General features: G+C 40.3%; 1 protein-coding gene across 3 annotated transcripts; it reads right to left on the bottom strand.

Annotated features, from left to right (window-relative positions):
* Positions 1–6: 6 nt before the first annotated feature.
* Positions 7–24,383, bottom strand: HPS5 (HPS5 biogenesis of lysosomal organelles complex 2 subunit 2). Of its 3 annotated transcripts, none has more exons than XM_050335834.1 (23): positions 24,328–24,383; positions 22,973–23,142; positions 22,440–22,550; positions 21,607–21,671; positions 20,786–20,978; positions 19,178–19,315; positions 17,892–18,103; positions 17,476–17,547; positions 17,155–17,243; positions 16,010–16,188; positions 15,629–15,787; positions 14,334–14,493; positions 12,243–12,360; positions 10,370–10,516; positions 9,573–9,647; positions 8,456–9,063; positions 6,969–7,092; positions 6,611–6,766; positions 6,053–6,172; positions 5,655–5,768; positions 5,216–5,322; positions 4,276–4,561; positions 2,830–3,826 (listed from the first exon to the last, which is right to left on the bottom strand). In XM_050335834.1, exons 2-23 carry the CDS (start codon positions 23,078–23,080, stop codon positions 3,766–3,768), a joined length of 3,402 nt encoding a protein of 1,133 aa, XP_050191791.1. In that variant the 5' UTR covers positions 23,081–23,142; positions 24,328–24,383; the 3' UTR covers positions 2,830–3,765. The 3 variants fall into 3 exon arrangements, 2 of the variants coding, with proteins under 2 accessions (XP_050191791.1, XP_050191792.1); XM_050335835.1 differs by lacking the exon at positions 24,328–24,383 and adding an exon at positions 23,984–24,289; XR_007631467.1 differs by lacking the exons at positions 5,216–5,322; positions 24,328–24,383 and having other exon boundaries at positions 7–3,826; positions 22,973–24,291.
* Positions 24,384–24,472: the final 89 nt, after the last annotated feature.

The following is a 24,472-nucleotide window of genomic DNA, read 5'->3' as shown; positions in this document are numbered from 1 at the left end:
CAGATATTTATCTGAAATAAAATTTATTTGGCCCAGACGTTTTGATGATGATTCTAATAGTGAAATAATGTTTGAGGAGGGTACGATGCTTTTCTCTTTCAAAAAAAGGAAACCACCACCACCACAGTTTCTATTTAAAGCTGCTCCAGGCAAAGCCCCCTTTATTCATCTCTGCTTTTTAAGGCCTTCTTCCACCATCAGTCACCCACAAAAGCCAAGGATGAGCTACAGCTCATCTGCCCCAGCACAGACCGGCTCGAGCCATCAGTGGTGTGTGCTCAGCTGGCTGACAGAAGCTGGTTTAGGGGCCACAGCTTTAGGAGGAAGGCCTTTGCTCTGTGCAGCTGCAACTTCTGAACAGAAGACCATTTAATTTCACAGTCCCTTCACCTTACCCATATGAGATGAAAACAAGCTCATCCAGAATAGGAAAAAGTGATTCTCCAACTCTTCTTTGGAGAGTAAACTCTTTATTGACAGCCAAGTTAGTGGAAATCATCAACACAAGCTCACTTTAGACATGAAATTTGAAGAAACTCTTCCCATTCTGTTACCTGTATGACCACTCTGACACAAAAATTGGCTCTAACCAGAAAAGTATTGGTTTATTGTAAAAAAACCAAAAAACCCCAACCCACACTCAAAGTTTTAACCAAGTATATAAAACCCCCACAGAAGTAAGCAAAAGACTGATGTGTACACAAAATACAAGGAGCAAATGGAACCATTACATATGGAGATAAGCCAGGTACATTCTCAGAAAGCCAGGAATTCCTGTAAGGAAGGCAGTAGGAGCACTCAGCTACAGCTGCATGAACTGTGTTAAGTAAACAGGACAGGCACTGAGATAGCAGCACCTCACCTGGCAGGGAAGAGAACAGTCACCAACAACATCTGGCAGGTGCCTGGCATCCATTCTAAGTCTTACTGTAAGGGCATGGGATGTTTCTGATGGCACAGATCCTTCTATTTCCAGTGTCACAATCTAAACCCCAAAAGACTTAAAGTTTTCTTTCTGAGAAATAGTTCTGAATTGGCTTTTCCACAAGCAGCACTATTAATGGATGAAAGCCTGACACTAATTGGCTCCCTGTAACTTCACTTTGTCTAGTGAAATAACCTACCCTCCACACTGAAATCTTTATTGACATCAAGATGAAATAATCAGACTGGATCTCTCAAAAAGCTGAAAGCTGTATTATTAACTCCTATTTTGATGAAAAGCATTATAAAGGTGCTTTATAAAGAAATATTTTCAAGTAATTTCATAACAACATTATCAATGTTAATAAAATTTAGTTCCAAAGAATGCATTAACTTTTTCCTTAAATGACATGTGTGAAAATCAAATACTGACCAGATACTGTTTGCCCTCTGCTAAAAATATGAGTCTGGCAGTGATGAGAGTCAAAACCAGAAGCCTAAAAAGAAACTTAATCAAAGGTGCATTAAATGCAGAGTGCTGGTACAAGGCACAGTTCTGTGAGATATAAAATCCGAGTAATTTTATTATTCTTCATATTCTACCAGGTATGTAAAAGACATCTTTCTTGACAGCATCCATCTAAAAATACCCATCTAAACCTTCAGCTTTTAAAAATATTAAAAGAAGACATGTGGTCCTCTCACTTTCCAAAATGTCAGAATTAACTGTTGAATTACCAAAGTTGACCTGGACTTCAGTAAAACCTTTTGACGCAGTTTCCCACAGCGTTCTCCTGGAAAAATTGTCTGCTCATGATTTGGACAGGTGCACTGCTCAGTGGACAAAAAACTGGCTGGATGGTTGGGCCCAGAGAAGGGAAGGAAATGGAGTTAAATGGCGTTAAATCCAGCTGGTGGCCAGTCCCAAGTGGTGTTCCCCAGGGCTCAGTACTGGAGTCAGTCCTGTTTAATGTCTTTATCAATGACCTGGCTAAGGGGATGGAGGGTACCCTCAGTTTGCAGACAAGTTGGGTGGGAGTATTGATCAGCTGGAGGGCAGGAAGGCTCTGCAGAGGGATCTGGATAGGCTGGATCGATGGTTTGAGGCCAGCTGGATGAGGTTCAACAAGGCCAAGTGCTGGGTCCTGCTCTTGGGTCACAACAACCCCACATGGCACTACAGGCTGGGGGCAGAGCAGCTGGAAAGCTCCCCAGCAGCAAAGGACCTGGGGCTGCTGGTCGACAGCTGGCTGAACACGAGCCAGCACTGTGCCCTGAGGGCCAAGAAGGCCAATGGGCATTGATGTCTTAAGATACATATTATATGGATTTCAGCATAGCTTTTTAGCACTTTTGACATGGTTTGATGGTGCCTTTGGCCTGTTAGTACCTTTGTACAAGGCTTTCTAAAAATGTTGTTTAATATTTCTTGCCAAGAGTTCCAATGGACAAAGATTGTAGCAAGGTAAAGAACATTTTATCTGTAGAAAATGTACTCAGAAAACAGCCATAACAGGCACATTGCTTGATATAAATGAGTCAAAGCTGTTCATAAGCCTTGGAACGTTTCCAGAAGGAATGCTACCAAGGAACAAGATGAGGAAGAGAAAGACAAGAAGCGTGTCTAAGGCGGGACGAGGGAGTGTCCAGTTCTGGGCCCCTCACTACAAGAAACTGAGGTGCTGGAGCGAGGCCAGAGAAGGGCAACAGAGCTGATGAAGCATTTGGAGCACAAGTCCTATGAGGAGCAGCTGAGGGAGGTGGAGTTCTTTAGCCTGGAGAAAAGGAGGCTCAGAGAAGACCTCATCACTCTCTACGACTACCTGAAATGAGGCTGGAGCCAGGTGGGGGTAAGTTCCTTTTTCCCAAGTCAAAAGTGATAGGACAAGAGGAAATGGCCTCAAATTGCACCAGGAGACATTTTATTTGGATATTAGGAAAATTTCTTCACCAAAAGGGTTGTCAGGTACTAGAACAGACTGCCAGGTTGAATCACCATCCGTACTGAGGCATTTTAAAGTTGTTTATATGTGGCACTTAACAGACATGGTTTAGTGGTGGACTTGGCAGTGTTAGGCTAACATTGGATCTTTAGGATGTTTTCCAACTTAAATGACTCTGATTCTGATTCCACTGGCCTGAGGTTTGTTGGAATATCACAACTGATGTCTACAGTCATATTGCACAAACAGATATGGGCAATATAGAAATATCATGCTTGTAGTTTAACAGTTTTTCTGTTCAACAGTATTTTTAACCATTAATCCACTACTGAAAAGTATTTCCCTCCCATTTTAAGACTTGGCTCAATTATTGTATTTCAAATAGACCTGTCTGTATAATTTAAGGGGGGGGGGAAACAAAGGGTACCATAACAAACACTTCTACAACAACAGTAAAGGTCAATGCAATTTACAGGAAAGTTAAACAAGTATGGGCTTAGATATTCCCCAGGAATGGTTTCTCATGTTTGCAAACAAAGAAACAAAAAAATTTTATATACCATAATTTAATACTTAGGGGCTCATATCCCTAAACACTTAAGTCACAGACTCAGAAAATAAATTCAGGAATTTTCATCTTGGAAATCTGTGAGCCTAATTTCAAGATAAATACTGGATTGTTTTAACTTAAGTTCTAGAGTTCAAAACTCATCTCCAAAGGAATAAGGAAGAATTGTCACCAGTTCCTGTTCAGATACCTGCCAGATGGAGACTGGCTCAGTATAACTGAACTTTTAGACAGAAGTTCATTTCTTTAAGGGCCTGTGAAGTTTAAGAGGCACTTTAATTTACAATCATTACATTAAAAAATGTTCCCAGAGTTTTCCAAAGTTGTTTTCTATGCTTGCTGAGACCACAAAAACCGGTCACACCTTTCCAACATTGACTGAATCAGCGCTCTGCAATTAAAACAAAGGAGAAAAACAAAGATTAAATGATAAAAAAGCTAGCAACAGAAAGAACAACAGTTTTAGTTTGCTTTTAAAAGAAAAGTTTGTAAAAAATGTGACTGCATTTCAGAAGTAGCATCCTGATCACCACGCACGCCTTCTCTGGAAGGAATAGGTGAGATCAGAGTCTGTGCAGGACTCAGCAGGACACATCTCCTTCAGAGAATCTCCTTTACATGCATCTTTAATGTACGATTTCCTGTTTCCTTATTTTCAATTTTAGAATGCCTACACTGCAAAACACATAGTTCTTAAATAATAGGAAAGCTTTCACCTCAGCCTAAAATCCAAGGTAAAAATGTGAAACACTTCACGCTCTTGTTAACTGAAAAGAAAGTTTAAAGCACAGAGGAGATCCAAAACAAAGAGTGGGGATCTTCCGTTGACACATCTCTTACCTCTGCCTCTTCTCAGCAATTCTCAGTATCTCACAGACACCAGTAAATCTCTCAGACAATTCTGCTGTCAAGCCACACTCCTGCAAGAGAGGCAAGGCACGACTGGGGCCGATGGCCCTGGCCAGCAACAGAGCCACATTTTCCACAGTGATGCAGTCTGGGCAGCTCGGGCCACCATTGCTGACGGCATTCCCGTTCTGTTGGCCGTGGTGGTGCAAGGCTGCGCTGTGGTTTTGTGCAAGATGCAGAAGAAACTTCCACTCTTCTATGGTCTCCGGAATGCAACCTGGATGTAAAATGAGTTTGTTATGTTATTTGTAAACCAAGGATTACTCTAAGCCTGCTACTTTAATTATATCTGTTGTAAAAGGGAGGCTAGCGGTTCTGGTTTACACTGGGGAGATTTAAGAAAACCGAATGTTATCAACAAGCAAATTGTGCACAGAAATGCACTGCTTTGACTGACCCAGTTTAAAGATCTAGTGGTGAACACACAAAGCTTCACAATAGTTCAGTATTTAAGGCTTTGGATTAAGTCAAGAGTCACAGTTTTGTCCATCTTAGGGGTACAAGGAATTTTCTTGTAAATTCTGCCTTGTGATGCAATGCTTTGCTCACCCTAACTTTGGGTGTGCCCACATGCAGTGTGGGAGTTTGGTGCTGTGCAGGAAGGCTTGCTATTCTTCTGTCTACAACACCAAGTTTAGCTTTTACTCCCAGCTGATACACAACTCTACATTCTTGAACTTTTAAGCATTTTTTTAGCACAACTGATTTCACAAAGCACAGTGTGAAGATACAGGACCGCAACATCCATTTATGTGTTTCAAATATGCAGTTAGGGCTACCAGAAAAAAAAATATTACAAGTTCAACTCAGCTTTGGGCAAATCACTACACACAGGCAGTTCCTAGATTACAGAAGCTTAAGAATCACTAACCATCTTCTCCATTCAACAGGCTCAAATCATCCAAATGAGCAATATTAGTAAAGGCTTCTATTCTTCTATCCAGCTCCAGACAGAGAAAAAGATATCCAGGCCAAAATCTTGAATAAGAGAGTAAAGATTTCCAGGAATCAAATACTCAGTTTAAACCAAAGTCAAGAACAATTACACGCTCATTTAAGTACCAGTAAAGACAGGAGCAACTACATCTCTTGAATGCCAGAAATAGAGTGGGGACATGGTGAATACCTTCTCAACCAGAAGGGGTACTTAGTACATTAAACTGGACACTCAATATTCATCCTCAAAAACTGAAAATTTTTAAAATAAACACTGTCCAGTTAAGAAGCAGGCAGGTAATTTTCATTTGCATCTTTTTGGGGTCAGAATACCAACTCACCAAACATCAAGAATTACCAAGTCTTCTCCTTACCCATGTGATTTACAGATGTGAGCCATCTTCTCTTTTGTAGCAAAATCAGCTGGGAGTTTAATCAAAAGCAGAATGAGCTGGCTGTAGCCCCAGGTAAACAAATGTGATCGTGGCCTAGAAGATGAGAAATTAAGTTTTAAAGCATTTTTAAATTTCTTCAGAACATTATGGCAGGTATATGAAAAGAGAGGAGGAAAAATGAATGAAACAGCATGCGCAGTCACTCTGAAAAGCATTACAGGTAACTTATTCAACCCTTTGGTTGTCTCTGCTGAAATCTGCAACGTGCTCCAAGGAGACAGTGACATCTGAACTGTCATACAAAATCTAAGCCAAAAGACTGCAAATCTGTTAAAGCTTTCTGTGGCATTCAGAACCTTGGGTGAAACCCACCTTACCTGGGATTTCCTTCTGCATCCACAGTATTTGCTCTTTGTGGAGCATCATGAGAAACTGCCAAGCACAGCCAATCCAACCGTAGAGATTCGGGCTGCAGAAGAGATCGAAGGAGAGATGGCCTAGAAAACAAAGCACACAGAAAAAATCCTACCAGTTTTAGATACACCAGATATGGAGAAGCAGAGTGCGTATGGACAAACAACAACAACAAAGCTGTAAAATGAAATGCAGAGAGGCATAAAATGGTTTATGTTTTTGTTTGTTTGTTTGTTTTTAAACGCTAACATTGGTATATCGAACTGCAGACAGAAACAAAAAGTGAGTGTCATTAAAAGTATTATTTAGGAAAACCCTCTTAAAATAAGAATCTAATCTAACAAAAACTCCAGTCTGATACCACCTAAAACTGGCAAATTAATTGGAACCTAATGCTAAAGAACACCAAGCAGACAGATACAGAAACATTAAAAAAAACCCCAACAGCCAAAACCAAAAAAACCCACAGAACTACATGATGAAGAGAGCAGAAAATGAAAAAAATGCTGTATTTCCTTTACCTTTTATCCTCTGGTTTTGATTTCACCAGACTGTCTAAATATGCTAAGAAGTGAGCTGGATCATTCCTGCAAAGCTGTTTAATATCAGAAGGCAAAATAAAGGGGTAGAATTTGATCAAGGGCCGAAGAGCTGTTTCCCCAAATTTTTCATAAAGCCTGGAAAGAGAGGATAAAAACTATTTTCAGAACCAAACAGCAAAATAATCATTTTTTCAAGACGTCTTGCAAGTTCAAGGCAGTAATGAAAGGTGATCTCTCTAAGAGATTCCCAGAAATCTTCATGAAATGTTAAGCAAACCAATTCCTGCTTGCAAGTTAACCACTGTGAGGAAAAGAAAGGGAAGATCTGGGTACAAACCTTTGAGCATGTACTAGTAACAGCGGGCTGTCATCCCACGGCCCCAGGTCATGCAGCAGCTTCAGTATTTTCAACATATCTTCACCCTCCATTGCTAAAGCCACCGGACTGTGACAAGTTAGTTCTGAAATAAATAAGTGCACAAGTTACAAGATATGGGCAAGGCTTTTTTTCTTAACACATACACCACCCACTACCCCCCCTCTTTTTGTCCTTACACTGAACAACAGCTACCACTGCCTTCATGGAACTCTCCAGCTAACAGCAGTAACAAGGGAGCAGATCCTACTTGTTCATTCACAGGAAACAACATCACTACTCTGTGCTTACAACAAATTACAGTTATAAAGCAATTTGGTAATTCTTGATACAATTAAGGCATGGAATAATACTCCTGATGTATTTTCCTCTCCTTTAGACTTCTGAGGAGGTAATTTTTCTGTCATGTGAAAAAAGGAAGCCCACAGCAGGATGTATGGCTTGCTGAATACAATACAGATCTGCATCAGTTCTTACATATTACAATTCTCTTCTATTAATAAATAAAAACTGCAGCTTGAACACTGACTTAATAGAACACAGAATTCAACACAAAGCTCAACCCTGATGAAATGCAGATATTAATCTATAGGCACAAGTGCAGCCCAACTAAGGACAAACTGGGAATTCATACATTACTTTCACTTCTAAGGCTCTCAGAATCCAAACAGTGAAGAGATTCCCAGAAATCCAAATAGCAAGATACCAACCCTCAGAGCAAGATTTTGTTGTTTAAATATTCTCTGTTGGAGCCAAATCAATACCAAGACTTTAATGCACTCTTAAATATATACAGCAGAAGCTAAATGCAGAGAACAGAAAAGTTCTTGTTTCCAATGAAATCATAAAGCTCTGGTTCAATAAGATCAAAGAGGTATCAAAAACATTAAAAAGCATTTCTGTGGAACAAGGAAGTTCAAGGTGATCACAAGCCACTCCTTTGCATGAAACCATTCACTCCATTCAGTTTTGTTTCACATTAACCACATTCCTCTACAAGTTGAATCTTTCAGTGCAAATGCTGAAGCCTCTCCCCTCACTTTTGCCTTGTTTTTACAGACGCGATTCTAATTAAGATGGTTTTGCTCTTTGAAGCGGGTATATTTGTTTGTAAATAGATCTAGGCCGTGATCACTCCAGAGTTCAATCAACAAGTTCCATGCAAACTAACAGGTTCAAAATTGCAAAGTGGGGGGAAGGCAGAACAGTCTCTCCAAGGAATCAGCAGTTCTTCCTAAATTAGTCCTGGGGGGAAAAAATAATCAACCAAACAACCCAAACCCAGGACAAACACTCCCACACACCAACCATCCTCTCCCACTCACCTTCTGCACACCTGCAGAAGGAAAAATTTGCAGGCACAAATTTGTGTGTCTTCAATCTTTTTTTTTTTCCTCCCAAGCAGTCTTACTTTCAGCTTAAGAAGCAACACAACTTTCATTAGTTACCTTTCAATCCTGCGATGTACGTTTCCCATACATTAGGACTGGCTGCATATGTGGTTATAATACACTGCTTGACTCTTTTTAAATCCAAAAGAAAGAAGTATCTTTGCATAAACCTACAAGCCAAGGTCCATGAAGCTGCCTGAGGCAGACTTCCATCAGAGCCCTCCTCAGCATCACCACTTCCACGAGGAAAGACACGCAGCTCAAAACACAGCGTTGTCAAGTCCACAAGATCTTTCCGAACACCCGTTTCTAGGACACACGGGGGAGACACTTGAAAGCCGCCGTCCAAAAGTCCTCTCGAATCAGTACCATTTTCACACATGGTTTGGCTTACACAAGTTTCATCAGTGTTTTCCTTTTCAGTGCAGTCTTCCAAAATATTACTTTGTTCCTTGTCCACTGGGTCTCCATCAGCTGGAGGCAGTCGCAGGTTTTCCTCCACGGCTGCCCTCTGTTCTTCAGCACACACAGCCTTGCTTTTCTTGGAAGACAAAGCAGAATGGTCTTTGCTGCTGAATTTTTCTTCCAGATAGACAAGCCATTCCTGTAAAACCCTTCTCATACACTGAGGTTCTAATAAAACCTGGGGATCCTGGAGTTTGGCTCTGCAGTAGAAGAAAAGGTTTTCCCAAGTTTAACAGTAGTAAAATGCCCAAGCGAATCATTGTACGTGCTCTGTGTAACCCAAAGCATACTCCTACCCCTGACTAGTGTCAGTTGTTGTTATTTTGGGGTTTTGAGTGCATCAAACAGACTTAAGGCTACTTATCACTGTCTATGTTTGATCTCAGTACATTCTGAGTTCCCCAAGACTTCCTTCACAATGGGTTTTTGTTTGTTGGGTGGCTTTGATTTTTTTAAACTGTTCTTGTAGTTAGGACAAAAGGATAATGCTAGAGTACCTAAATAAGCTTTTAGTGGGTTTTGCTTGGTTTTAAAAAGAGGAATCAAATCATTCATCATATTAAATCCTTTCAGGTTATGTTAATAGACATTTAGAGCATTACTCTTGCATGCACATAATGAATGAAAAACCCACAGAATTTAAAAAAACAGTCATTTTTTTTCTACCAAAGCCTAATATATCTATACACTAAAAAGTCTCCCTGCTTACAAAGCTTCTGCTGTTGCAGCCTTGAGATCTCGGAGACGGTCCTCCTCAGGAAGCTGGCAGCTCTGTGGTTCTAACCTAGAAAAACAGAGTCATTTCAGTCTTATCCGAAACATTATCATTAATAATTTAAGTGAGGACTTCCTCACAGATTTTCTCATTATTTCCACATTAATTCCTTTATTAAATACAAAGCTTTAATTTTTAAAGAAGGAACAGCTCAACAGAAATTATGGATAAACTGAGCATGAAGAACTACAGTCTCTTTTTATGGCCTTCTGTAATGGCTTCTACTCCAACTACAGTAGATTTCTGCAGGTACCGAATAAAAACCAGTAGCATACTACTGTATGAAAGTTAGTCCAAAATGGTAAATTAGCATTGGAATATGAAGTAACTTAACTCTGTATTAAAAACAAATAAATAAACCCCAAATAAACACAACCCACATAAACACAAACCAAAAGTGAAATATATCTTCAGGGAGCTAAAAGTGCTTACTCGCCACTCAGAAAGGACAGGAAACGAACTGATGGACTCATGTCCAACGAGCATCACAGATCCATTATCTGAGAATACACCATGTTCATGTTCTTAAGTCATTGCAGCACTGTGCAGACTGCATGATCCAACAGCCAGCATCAGGGAGAACCAGTGAAACCCACTACAGTAATGAAGGCAGCTGGAAAAACCTAATGCTGAGTTCCTCATTCTGCTTGAAACAGTAGTTTTTCCCTAGGTTGCTCTCCTCAGGACACTCAGCAAATGCAATTGCTAAGAAAACGCGATTTTGCACTCACTCTTTCTCTTCCTGGGGAGACACTACCAGACTAGCAGTCAGCTCTGGCAGCTGCTCATCATCCTTGGCTTCTTGCCTCCCTCTGGTATCAGGACTTATATGAAGTGTGCCAATCTTCTCTGTAGTTTTGCGTACAAAGCTGGAAACACTGGGAATCAGAAGTTCAAACGTTTAAAACTGGAAGTTCAAAGGCGAACAAACCAAGCACTTTCTTTTCACTCACACCATCATTTCAGAAAACTTTATGATCTGAAGAACTCTTGAATAAAGGATGAGAGCAGTGATGACCAACAGGAATAAATCTCATTAAGAATCTGCTCAAAATTCGTATTTTAGTCATGATCCATAGTTTCAGCTCTGAAGTATTCAGCACTTGGAATTTTTTCAGCTGGAGAAACAGGATCATGTACTAACATTAGTGCATAGATTTTGACATGTATTTGTATGTCAATAAATGCAAACTGACTGCACTGCATTTTAAAGCTTGTAAACAGAAAGCACCTCAGGAAATTATGTTCCTCTTGGTGGTAAGAAACCATTTTACAGTGCTCCAAATTAATTCTTCAGATTACAAGCTCATCAATAATGTCCTTTTCACATCATCAAGCCCCAGCCCTTTAGGTATTTTATTTGAGAGAAAGCTCAATGAAAATACCAGAACCCAATTATTTCTACCACTCCCATGAAGAGAACTATGCCATCAAGATTTGAACAGAAAAATTAGCTTCCTGCTTTCTGGTCCAGAATTAGTTTAAGATCATCAAGGGGAAAAAAAAAAAAAAAAAAAGGCATCTTTTGCTAAAACAAGGTATAGCAAAAGCCAAAAGTTGCTGCAGAAGACAGAAAGGGTTCAAACGTAGCAAACCAATTGGACTTTAATGCTTAGAAGGATTAGAGGTGAACTTTTAAAGATTAACTGTAAATATGATAGTATTTAATTTAATTTTAAATTGAATGCAGTGAATACTTAAAAACTTAGCTCTCATTATAAGCAGAAACACTTATTACTAGTAAAGTCCTAAAAACCATTAAGGTTTGGAAAGAATTCAAAACACTGCATGTGTATTTGTGATAGTTATTCTGATATCCTCACACTTTTGGTATCAGCTACAAAGTTTTGTTTCAGGACACAATTCACATACCACAGTGATCAAGACAGGACTGCAATTTTTCAGACCACTGCTGTGGGCCAGAGACATTTTAGCTCAGTAATTAACATACAGAACTTTTATCAAAATTATGTATTTAACACCATGTCCTTTATATTTGTACACGCTCCCATTTTTGGGAGTTTTTACATAGCAAATTGATTTCTGCATAAAATGGATGCTACCAGATTTACTTGTACCAGGTATGATCTACCATTATCCCATAAACCTCTGGGGAATTGATTAAATTCACTGAAGAGTGCGTGGGGGACATGACAGACTACTTTGCAAGTATGTTTTAGCAATTTCTACCTGATTTGAATATTTTAATGTTTGCCCGCAAGCAACATAGGGAGCCTTCGCTCATGCTTTAGAAATGCAAGTCCCAGGAAAGCAAGATCCCAAAAAGAAATAGTCAGTAAGTTTCCTTTGCATACAAACCACAACCACAGCTTACAGGATAATGTTAAACATTCTTAGAGACATTTAACAATTATTAACTACTTAAAAACCAAGGTTGAAATCTCAGCTCCGCTGCAGTCAACAGCAGCGCTGTGAATCTTCATTAAAGCCAAGATGCAAGATTTAAATTGCCTGGCAAACCTGACTGCATGTCCAGTGTTCCAGTTCAGAAACACAACATGAACTAAACCACACAATGCTAAGAATTCAGAGGACAGAACAGGGAAAGATGCAATGGATGAGTGAACCTGCTGCATGCTTTACCTTTCTTTGACAGCTTGGACGAGAGGAGATGGGGAACGAAATGACAAAGGAATATTGAATGGGAGAAATGTCTCATTCCGGTCAGCCTCAACCACCACTGATGCATGAGATACGCTGTCTAACAAATGGAATTGAAATAAAAAGTCATGAAACAGTGGCCTGGTAAAAAATGGAACAGTGAAATGAACTGCAAGTCACTAATTCATTAATGGATAATCTGCATGCAATACTTTTCTACTTAATATTCCAGAATGTGGGGAGCCAGGTTTCAAGGGCCAATTTACTACTGACTTTGAACCTAGTAAGTTTGCTTTATTAAGATTGTTTTGGCTCTGTAGCAAGACAAATAATGATCAACAACTGTATGAAAAATATCTTCTAAAAGTAGACTTACAGTCCATTTAAGACACAAAATCTTGATATAATCCACTGACATTTATACATCTAAGAAAACTAAATATTGTGGCTCACATCAATTCACCTTGCATGATGTCCAAAATCTAAATCACAGTGAACAGAGAGACACACATAAGCCATGGTTAAGGCATAAATCACCCTCTTATTTGAATGAATTTGAATGAACTTAAAAATATAAGTGAGCCCACAGCTCTCTGCCTTTTGATAGGAATCAGAGAAAATACAGAACCACTGACCATTTCCTATTCACTCTTATATCCCTAACAGCATCTAAAATGTGTTTTTTAATCATTTCCTGGTACAAACACACTGTATCTAAGTGATGTAAATAATAAAAAAAAAAAAGACCATTTTAAGCAAGGATGACACTGCATTTTTCACCAGTCAGCAGTAACCACAGTGTTGAGAGGAAATAACACTATGCTGTTACAGAAATTCTACCATCAGAATCCACAGTCCCTCTTGACAGTGCCTAAAGGTCGAGACTGATTTTACAGTTGCTTGCAAATAAGGCTGCTTTTGTTCTTTATGCAGACTAGAAACCTAAAAACTTATGACATCTTACGTCAATGCGAGCAGGGAAACATTGAGCCCATTTCTTTAAAATACCAAATCAAGTACACGTGTTTCAATAAACATCTAAAATGTCTCTACTTGGAAATCAGCAACAATTTGTTATCTCTTGTGGAACAGAGAATTCTTCTATCTTCTGACAGTCGAGAACTAAGTCCCTTCATTTGCAAGTTTTAATATTGGAAATGATACACTCCCAAGTTTTCTCACTTGTTTGTCCGGTGATTGTAGCTTAGTCAGCTACTAATGACAAGTCATACTCATGACAAGTAGGAGAATAAACACCAATTTTTATACTCTCCCTCCCCACTGCGTATTTTTTCCACAAAGCATCCAAGTTCTCTCCATCCTCCTCTGGCATCTACTCTCTGCAAAAGCTAAAAAGCAGCCATTTACTTGGGAAGTCTGTCTACCATATGTGGAACTAACCCAGCTCCTCATCATCCCAGGTTTTTGCATTCCCTCTCAATCCCAACCAGTAGAGAGAACTCTTTACTGTCTCACTCCAGCTTTACTCCAGTGACACACATTTGTCAGGAAATAAAAAAAACTCCCTGGATGGGCTACACGAATGTTTACACATGTAAGAGATGATCCCCTGTACAAATGAAACCCTGCAAGCACATTAAGAACACTAATCAGAAGCCTATTGCTTTCCCTGAAGAAATATAAAACCAGAGCCAAGATTAAGAAATTCTTTCCTAGGACAAATATTATGGAAGGATATCGGCAGCAAACAAATCTTCTTTGAAGCTCAATTAACACTGGCATAGACATGAAGGAATCCTAGCATTAGTGCTGAATTACACGTGGAAGTGGGGGAAGCTGGAGTGAACTCCTAGCCTGGTAAAAGCCCTCTGGATCTTCTGCTTTGTTTGCTTTTAAGCTTGGATTTCTATGGAGCCAGCTTTTCAGCTCAGTGTTTCAAAAAGGATTTTGACTGGAAGGTGGGGTGATTGTTCCCACCGGTCAAATTAGAAGACTTAATAATGACTAACTTGATAGCATAAAGTGAAAGCACAGAGCCAACCCAACTGAATTCTTATAGAACAAATAAAAAAATCACATGGACCCCCCATATTTTCATTAAGAAACAAGTACCAAGGTCTACTTGCTCATCTTCCTGGTGTGCAGGAAATTCTTTAAGTCTCTCATCTTCTGAGAACGTTTGACTGTGGAGAGAACACGAATCTTCATCTGACTGACTGCCTCTCCGACTGATAACACGGTATATTCCAGAGTCCAAAACACTGAAGCTTTCCTGTCAGACAAGGGCAGAGGAGTTACGACATCATGCGAGTTGTACTTCCTTATTAACACCTTGCAATGAACTCATCCAACCATACCCACACAAATAACATCATAGCACTTCATAATTCACTGTTTGCAAAATCCTTACCAATGTATTTTTTACCCGTCCAGAATGGAAGAGGACACAGGTGCCAAGAAGCGTGCAGTTCAGTGACTTGAAAAAGACGCGTATGCTGCAATTGCTTTTGGGAAGGCAGTCGGTGAAACAACTGGTGTGCTCAGCACAAGGCAAAAGCCATCTCAGCTTTAGTCCTGCGGCTAAGACTGTCACTTCACCCCTTCTTGCCTGCATGCCCAAGAGTCTGTGCTCTTTTTGCTGGTTAGCCACACCCAGGCAGCACAGACCATGCAGAACTGTTTAGTTCCAGGACACACACACATTCTTTTGCTCGTGGTCGGTCTACAGCATTTACCTTCCCATTAGCTAATGAAAAAATACCACATCGAGATGGTATTTACATTACTTGGCTTTTTAGACCTTACTTTTTAAACATTGTTAAAGCAAAAGCAGCAGCTGATACTGTATTAACTATGAAGTATTTCCCCTTTCTTGAAAAGCTGCTGGGAAGCCAAGGCAATGCAAAGCAGTTGTACATGTAAAAAAGTATTAGAAATATGCTGTGTAAGAGTATTAGAAATATGTTTTGATTTTTTCCTTAGAACTTTCTGCTTAAGCTTCATACAGTAAGACAATTTTTTCAACAGGGCTAAGACAGTTCTAAACATTCAGACATTCAGTTTTCACCACATAAAACTACAGTTACAACCAAGATGATCTTTATTGAAGCATGCTAAGACACCAAGCTCAGCTGTAGAGAAAGCCCTCTTCATATCAATCTTTTTTTTGCATCTCAGTCACTAGCCCCAAAATAATATGGAAAAGAGGCAGAAGTCTGAGAGCTTACAAAATGCAAGTAATGGTGTTTCACACCTCTTCACCCCACCTAATTTTAGAAAGTAGCATTATAAACTCTAATAGACATGGTAAAAATGAAAGCCTCATCTTCAAAGAGACCAACAAGGTGATCTTAAGCCATAAAGATAAAACCTGTAGATAACATTTTTAGCCCTACCAATACACTTACATGAGATGAGATACTGCTCCTTCTACTGCTGCACGCAGAATCTAGAGGTTCCAACTTGGAAATCAGTTCTTCCATTTGCATAGTGAGATCTTGTTGGGTTGAGGCATCCAGTTGAGACTTCAAGTGCTCTAGCTTGTCTAGAGGCAAATTTTTTCTTGCCTAGAAGTACACAGTGACACAGAAGCATTATTATTTCTAATGCACACACGAAAAGCAAAAAGTGCCATATATGCAGGCTAATATTCATCCTAAAAGTACAATACTTAGATGACTTTAAAAACTCCAACAAAATGATTCTCAGTAATCTATAAAACTTAATGGAAGGGGGACAGGAAAGACAGTGAAGTTGCACTGAACATTTACAAAGAGATGTTTACTTACTCTGCAAGAAATAATTGAATTTTGGAAGAGACAAGAGACCCTGGCAGCAAGGGTCCAGAACCCTCTTCTCATCAGACGCTCCACGCAGCGGTCGACCAGCAGAAGGGACAGGTGCACAACTTTTCCATTTGTATGCAGACAGAACAACTCGCTCTTGTAAACTGCAATATCCTGAATATCTGCAAAACCAGATGCACAGAAATACCTAAAGGACTGAAATTGCTAGCCAACATTCCTTTCTGTTCCTGAAAGAAGGTGAAAGTGTATTTTCCATCTGACTGCAAAAGCCTAATATACCCACAGCACAAGTGGTATGGGGAAAACAAACACAGAAGAGTGCTGACCTAGCATCCAAAGCATCAAAACTTTCCAGAGTACCATTTCTAGAAAATACTCAAAAAGTACACTAAAGTTAGCAAAAAGTTTCCTTTTGCTCTGAGGGGAGATAAAAAACTAAACCTGATAAAGATGAGAAATACACCATTGTTAGCTTTTAAACACAAGGAAAACATTCATTGGTAGAAAAACACTTTGGCCTTTGGGCAGTTTTCAAGTGCAATAGTTATACTGTATGCAAACACTCCATGACAAAGGCACTGGAGACTTAACACCAAAACGGAGGGAGAGAAGGGGAAGGAAAAGACTGACTGATACAGACTGACTGCTGCAGGACTGTGCTTATAACCAGACACATAACTGTTTATGAGGGTTCACTCATTTGCCAAATACATATTCCTTGGATGCAATTCAGGTAAGTCTTAATAAAAAACAGGTTTTAAGCTTTCAGCAGCCAGATTATATCTCACAGGACACCTGACAATGAATCTGAATAAAGAGAAAAAAGGAAACGATGCTGGAAGTTAATCACCTGTACTTTAATTACTGTATTTTAAGATTCACTCTACATCACATTTTGTTTCTCAACAAGCATGTTCTCAGAAATATGGAGGGAGGGGTTGGCTAGAAGAGGCAGGGAAAGGGTTAATATTCAAGGCTATACCTGAGATAACATGGAAAGTCTTCTGATAAATGTTCTGCAACCCAGCTTCAGAAAGTGAGCTTGAAAAGGCTCCATGTTAGGCAAAGACTTCAAACGTGACCAGTGTAACAGACAATATTACAATGCAAAGTTTTGTAAGGTTTACCTTTCACTTCACTCCAGAGTAAGACTTGAACGCTTTGGGGAAGAAAAATATAAATGCCTCTTTCTGTCCAGGTCACCACACAGTGCTCACTGCAAGCAAAGCAGACACTAATGGAGCAACAGTCGACTGTGGTAAAATTAAAAAAAATAAGACATGCAGGGATGGCATTGGCTTAAGTACAGCAAGCAAAAAGTGAAACAGTTTAGCATGATATTTGGAAAATTCTCACACAAGAAGCCAAAGCTGGTAATATAAAATAGAAGAATATACAATTTTTTGAAGTCTACTTTGTCACTGGAAGTCATGCTGTCAAATACTCACGTCAAATACAGTAGCTTGGGGAAAGATAAAGATTGTGGAGAGCAGCTGGAACCAGTGTAATGAGGATCCTGCCTGTAAAGTGAAATTGTTATCCATTAAAAGCATTAACTACAAGAACATAAGTTTCTTTGTACAATATTCTTAACCCTGTAAAGACACAGTTGGCTTAAACAAACATACTCTTATGACAGCAGCATTCACTGGGGTCACACAGACACACCTGCAGAATCAACGTTTTGGCATTTTTGATAACTCATCTACTGGCTTTAGTTATTAGAGAAGAATGTATTAGGATAATAACTAGGATTAACATTTGACTGCAGTAGGAGTTTAATTTTCTCAGCATTCATGCAGTTCTTTCCAGCTCATCTGCAAGTCCCAAGCAAGTTTATCTGTGATAACATTCATGTTTCTACCTGAGAGTAACAACAGGAAGAGGTGGTGATGAGAGCAGCTGCTTGAACTGATGTGTGCTTTGCACTTCTCCATCAAAGTTCACCTCCCACATCCTTGAGCCAGGTCGAGCACAGTATATTAATGGCTGCTGATTCCCACTGTTTTTTCCAACAGGGAAGAAACATGCTCCAAATTCTCCATCTCTCTCTTTATTACCAATTTTCCAAAACTTCTCTCTAGTGGAAAAACAACATACTTGTTAAGGCAGTATTAAAAAAGGTTTTAATTAATTTTATGTTTTTCTTCAAGAGCAAAAATACCAAATTGCTTTTGGTGCTTAAAAAAAAAAAAAATCTGTAATGACTATTATAAAGTCTGCATGAAGTTTATAAAAGACAGGGTGCAGAAATATTCATTAGTTTAAATGAATGCTTAGACTACAAAGGTGGGTTTTTTTCAGCAGAACCAGTCAGTCAACCTGGTGATGGGAAGGTAATGGTGCAAACGTTCCCAGAAACCATTTCCAATTACATGAAAGATAAGATGGTGATTATGAAAAGTCAGCATGAATTTATAAAAGGGAAATCATGTTAACAGCCCTGTACAACAGAACAACTGCCTTGAGAGATGAGAGGAGAGCAACGGATGTTGTTTATCTTTACCTGACTAAGGCTTTTGACACTGCCCCTGCCAACATCTCCACAGACAAACTGAGGGAGCATGGGCTAGGTAAACAGACATCAAGGAATGCAATGTCCTGCCCATGGGAAGGAATAACCCCACACACCAGCAGAGGCCAGCTGGCTCCACAGTACAAGAGACAGCAATGCACTGGAGCAAACCCAGCAGTGGCCCACAAGGGACTGCAGCATCTGCCCTGTAAGAGGCTGAGAGAGCTGGGCTGCTCAGCCTGGAACAGAGGAGGCTCAGAGGGAACTCATCTGATCCCACATGTACAAATACCTGATGGGGGAGTAAAGAAGACAGAGCCAGACTGCTCTCAGTGATGCCCAGTGAACGGACAAGAGGCAACAGGCAAAAATGGAAATCCAGGAAATCCCATTTCAACATGAGAGGATTCTCTTTTTCTCCCATTCTTTGTTACTGTGAGGGTGGTGGAATGCTGGCAAAGGTTGCCCAGAGAGCTTGTGCAGTTTCCATCCTCAAAACCTAACTGGATACAGTCCCACAAAATCCACACTGACTCTGCTTTGAGCAGGAAAATGCGACTGCATGGTTTCCAGCTGTCATTTCAGAAACTGTGTGTGACTCTGTAACGTCCAGTACTTCACAAATAAAATACAACTTGCCTCTCAGTATCACACAAATAAGTGCGAGTAAGTGAAGATATGAGCAGCCTTCCATCCAAGTAATCAAGCTGAACAACCCGAGAATCTACAGTTGTTATAATCTGAACAGGAAACATGACAAAAGTAGCAGCAGCCTAAAGAAAGAAAAAAACACATACTGGTCTTCAGTTCAAAGTAAACACTATTTCATTAAGTTAAAATTGCAGAATTCAGAAGAGAATCATGTACGCTACGAATGCATAGCATAAGCACTTCCCTTCTTCTCTGTCCTTTACAAAACAAGGCTTCAATACTCAGAGGTACAAAAGTCTAAATCCTCCTTTTCCCAAAACATTACTGAAGATTTAAGAAAAAAAAAAAATCTTATTCCTGTAGCATCCTGACATTTCTTTATAGTGTTTTTTTTCTGTAACACTAAGAGAGGCTTTTTATTCTTGCCATTCTAGGCTTTGTGCTTTTTCTGCAATTCTCCCCACACATACTTTGAGCCAGCAAACAGTTTTATGCAAACAGACCTGAGGGCTTAACTGATACAAAAAACCAACTTTTATTGGATTTAGGTTGTTTATATAAACTCACTTTCTCTATTACCCTGCAGCAAATTACCCCAATACTATTTATCACACAAGTGTCTCAGTTTGCACTGGTGGCAAACACTCTCAGACTTCTTACGAATAAAACACTACTGGGAAGTGCACTCAGGTTTTCTAGAAGCCATTTGCCATTTTTGCCATCTTAAAGTTGTTCTCCTTGTTAGGAACGTAACAAAGTGAACTACATGAGAGATCCAACAATGCCATTCCTTTAACAGGCAGCCCTTAACCAGACCCATTTCTGTGGGCCTTGCCCTTCTCTCCTCTCCCTTTCTCTCTTTTCATAGCTGATTTTTCCCTCTTTCTGTAAATACAATGAACAATCTTGCTACATTTAAGCCAGTTTTCTATCAAAATCTTCCATGAGGGCTAGAAAGGACCTGGAGGAGCACAACGATTCCCAGGTTCTGCTCCTCTTTATGGACTAAAAGGAGAAGGAAAGGACCCAGTAGTGGCAAAACCTAAAGAACACTCAAGGGCTAGAAATCAGGCTGCTACCATTAACATGTTTGCCCTTTGCCCAAAATGTAATGGATGTAGGGTTGATGTTCACCTGCCATTTATTTTATCTAATCTCTATCTTTAAGAACGAGAGTATCCAGACAGGGACAAGCAAACTCTGAGTTTGGGACTGCCCCTTCTCAGACCATCAGCTGAGCTGAGGACTAAAACAAAAAGCTCAACCTGTAGCTGGACTCTTAAGGAATCCAGGCTCAGAAACACCAAGACCCATAACTTGGATACTTGTAAATTCCCAGCAGAAACAGCTCGTTCAGTTTTTAACTCTGAACATTTGAAAGCATTTTCCTGTTCCATTACTAAAATAGACAGAAGGAGGATGGGGAAAATTCATGTTGTCTCAAGAGACTAGTTCATCATCCCAATAGTCAAAGCTACCAGAACTTCATCAGCTGGCAAGTCCTGCCCAGTTCTACTTTACTAAAATAAACAAAAAGATTTCACACATCACCCCCTGTGGATTAATCTCAATCAAAGTATGCAACATTTTACCTTCCCTTGCTTGGATGTGTTAATCTTGATGGCTGATACTTTTCCCACATGATCTCCTACAAAAACTCGAAGGGCAGCAGTATCCCAACAGAGAGCTGTGACTTTTCTGCCCTTATGCTCAGAGGAAACATAAATCCGTTCTGGCTTCCCACGACGTTCCTGATTCAGCTCCCAGACTACTACAAGGCCTTGGCTACAACAATTTAAAAAAGAAAATGCAATTTGAGAATAAGTCTTGTAATATTTTACCAGTGATAAAGTTGCTTTTTTCCAAAGAAACAGAAAACACGAGCGAAGCAGCACAACCTCAGGGCAGGTTCTGTTGGGAGGCTGCATGCTTTCAAGAAGCATCTCACACTTAATTCTGAAGAAGTGTCCTTCGTTGCATTACAATGCTTCAGCAGCTTTGGAGGGTTAATCTCACAATTACTAGAATTGCTAGTGCAGATGAGGAAAAATATACTTAAGTTTAAATGGATTTAAAGCAATGTAAGTGGCATTAACTAGCAATGTCACTCTGCCAAGTTACTGAAGATGCTTCTTCTGATGCTGAAAGGTCTCAGAGAGACATTTATCATCATAACTTCACATGTATGAGCTCTCCCATAAATGTTCTGTTACAGAAATAACATTTATTCTGGAACAATTATTCCAGGAAAAAAAAAGTTAAGTAAACTGTCTGTGTAGAGAATCATTCTATAGGGCCCTCTATCAGTTAATTCCCTGGCCCCTCCAAGTTCTCAGCAGGCATCTAAGTCTGAAACTTAGAAGCTACTTAGAGATATTTATCCAGCACTCAGGTTTGTAGGTGCATCACTCACCTGGTGGCAACAGCAACATAGTCTTCATCATGCAAACAACAGGCCACCCGGGAAATGGCACCTTCCTGAAAGGAAATACGGGAGTGAGTGCAGGTAAAAGTTCTTCCTTTACTGCCTTTACCAATGTGCAGCTTAATTATCTTTAAGACATAAACCAGATTCATATCAGCAGATGCTACCACTCTCTTGTGATGTGGTTGGGTTTTGTTTGCAAGCACTGAGCTTTTGTTTGCAAGCACTGCATCCAAAAGGATGCAGCTGAAAACATGAGAACGTCAAGAGCAATGACTGCAGTGCGTTCTCCGATTTGGAAAACACAGAAGCATCAGTCTCCTGTCCTTGCACCTTTGGGAGTTGTTTTGCCAGAACTGAGATGCTCCCAACCTTGAAAAAATGGATGCATTCATGTTACACTGGAAGCACCAGTGGCTCCCAGGAAACAACATCTGCTGTAGAAGCAGCAATCCCTGTTCCATCATCTCTTCCAGCAAAAGCTGGTCAGCCTATCTTCTCTTCGCTTATTCCAGTATATTGTGGTTTAGACATTCAAAGAACGGGACTTATCTACATGTGAGTTTTTCTGGTTTCATATTCAAAGTTTTCTTCTAATTCTAAAGTATTCAGGCGACTTTGTTGCTGCTGTTAAAAATAAGAATTTGAAAAACAAATGTCTTAGGTAATTTCTTTCACACCTAATGAAATCTATTACACCACACACTCTGGTAATACACTCCAGAACCACAATCTATTTTAAACAGAGCAGCAACATTAATTTAATGTCTCTTTCCTAGCCACATTTTCATAAATCTTCCTTTAGCGTTCTTTACTCTTACCTTATGAGTGAGAAAGAGTCTTTGCTTCCAACCATCTTTCTGGATAAGGTTCAGCCCTCCTCCTGAAGTACCCAGAGCCAGCCATCTCTTCGACACATCTATACACGTGCACTGAAGGAATAAAAATCATAATGCACAACCTGCCTGCTGGTAAGTTCTAATCACAGCATTTTTTTTTCTTGTATTATTATTTCTTTAAAGGCTTCAGTGTTTGCCAGCTGTGTGCACCCTCCTGAAACACGGGCAGCAAGGACATTAAAATGGTACATCCTGCAATTGGAGCAAACAGTGTAAGGCAGCAACCACATCAGGCTGTGTTATGAACCCCACAGCTGCATCAGAAAACACACAAAGAGTAATAGCCTCCTTTGTCTTCACTTTTTCTTCAAAAAGTGGTCCCTCCTATAAGATAGAATGCACACCCCCAAAAACAATGAGTCCTATGGTTTAATCACATAATTAACCAAATAAGGTCATTATTTGAATTTAAAAAAAACAAAACAAAACAAACCCAACAATCACCACAAACTCACCTTCAGACGACTGGAATCCAGTCTGAGTGCAGAAAGCAATGGATCCAAACATTCCAACTCTGCCAACACATGATTGTAAGAGTCTGGAATTACTGGCACAGAGGCCATTGATATACACAACTAGTGCTGCTCACTCATGGGTATGTTATAGCTTCAGTTTTTAGCTGTATCTGCCAAAAATAAAGTTCTTGATTAGTTCATGTACTTAAAGAAACACTGAATGTTTTCCCACTCAAAAATCATCAGGTTTCAGTTTTTCAAAAAGGCCCAAGGGCTGCAAAATTAAATCTCTGCTTCATTTATGAGAAATTTTTGTTCATTTCAGATACACACTTACAAAAAACCTAAAACTGTATTTACAGCCACCTGTGAAACAAGTTCTAACTAGGGAAAAAGCCTTGATTTATAGAAAAACACACTTCCCCTCACAGCACGCACCCTTGACTTGAAGTTAAGTTTTTCAAGGAAAACGTTTAGCATTTGTATTTTACACCTACATCATCTTCTCCCTCAAAACTAAATTTAAGGAGTATTATCCTCAACTAATACCAAATTTAGAAATACCTGCATTTGTGCACTTTGATACAACTATAAACTATTTTCTCCGTGGTTCCTCTTTTCCACCATACAGGAGACGTACGCAGAGTGAAACCCGGTGACTGAATACCTATCAAAGGTGCAACCTCATATATTTTTTTCTAAAGGGCACATACTTTAAAAATAATCACTTGTTGAGTTTAAAGTTGCACGTTGCTTAACAAAACCCCAAACTTGTTACACCGCATACCCAAGCTCCTGAATTTCTAAGTAACGTTTAATGTGCAATCCCATAAATTAAGTAACTCCCTCCCAGAAAAGCCTGTCATGTGGAACCTCACGTTTCCTTACGAGAAAAGTGAACGTTCTCACCAGGAACTAGGAAAAGGGAAGAGACGCACTTAACCAGAGAAACTGAAAGTTACTTCTTCAAAATTCTCAAGACATCTTAAAAGCCATAATTGTCACTTTTACCCTCTCGATTCTCTCCCCTACTCGGCTGCTGGGGAGGGCTGTGCGCCCACGAGTTACCGGCTGGGGCTGAACCACCACAAGGGTGTTACTTTCTCTCCGACACACGGAGCGAGGCGAAGGACCGCAAGAGCCGAGAGGGAACCCCCCAGCTCCTCCCGGGACCGCGGGCAGGGCAGGGCAGGGGCGGGAGCCGAGAGCCCCGAGGGGGCCGCGGCACAGACCCCCTGACCCCTTACCGCGCGGGGCGGCGCCGGCGCGGGGAGACGTTCACCCAGGAAGCACCGCCCGGCCCCTGGCCCGCGGTGCCCTCTGTCTCTGTCCCTGTCCCTGTCCCGGTCCCTCACCGCTCTCCCGCTCTCCCGGTCCCTCTCCCGCCGCCACCTCCAGGATCCGCGGTCACGTGACGCGCGGGAGGGCGGGGCGGGAGACGGGCGCGCGCCCGCCCGGCGCTGCGTCACGCGGCGCGCGCGGGACGAGGAGGAGGGGGAG

This window comes from Myiozetetes cayanensis, unplaced genomic scaffold (genome assembly GCF_022539395.1).
Source record: "Myiozetetes cayanensis isolate MyiCay16 unplaced genomic scaffold, myiCay2020 scf6-25, whole genome shotgun sequence".
Taxonomy (NCBI): Eukaryota; Metazoa; Chordata; class Aves; order Passeriformes; family Tyrannidae; genus Myiozetetes; species Myiozetetes cayanensis.
The sequence above is the reverse complement of the archived record's forward strand: the minus strand, read 5'-3'. Positions and strand labels throughout refer to the sequence as shown.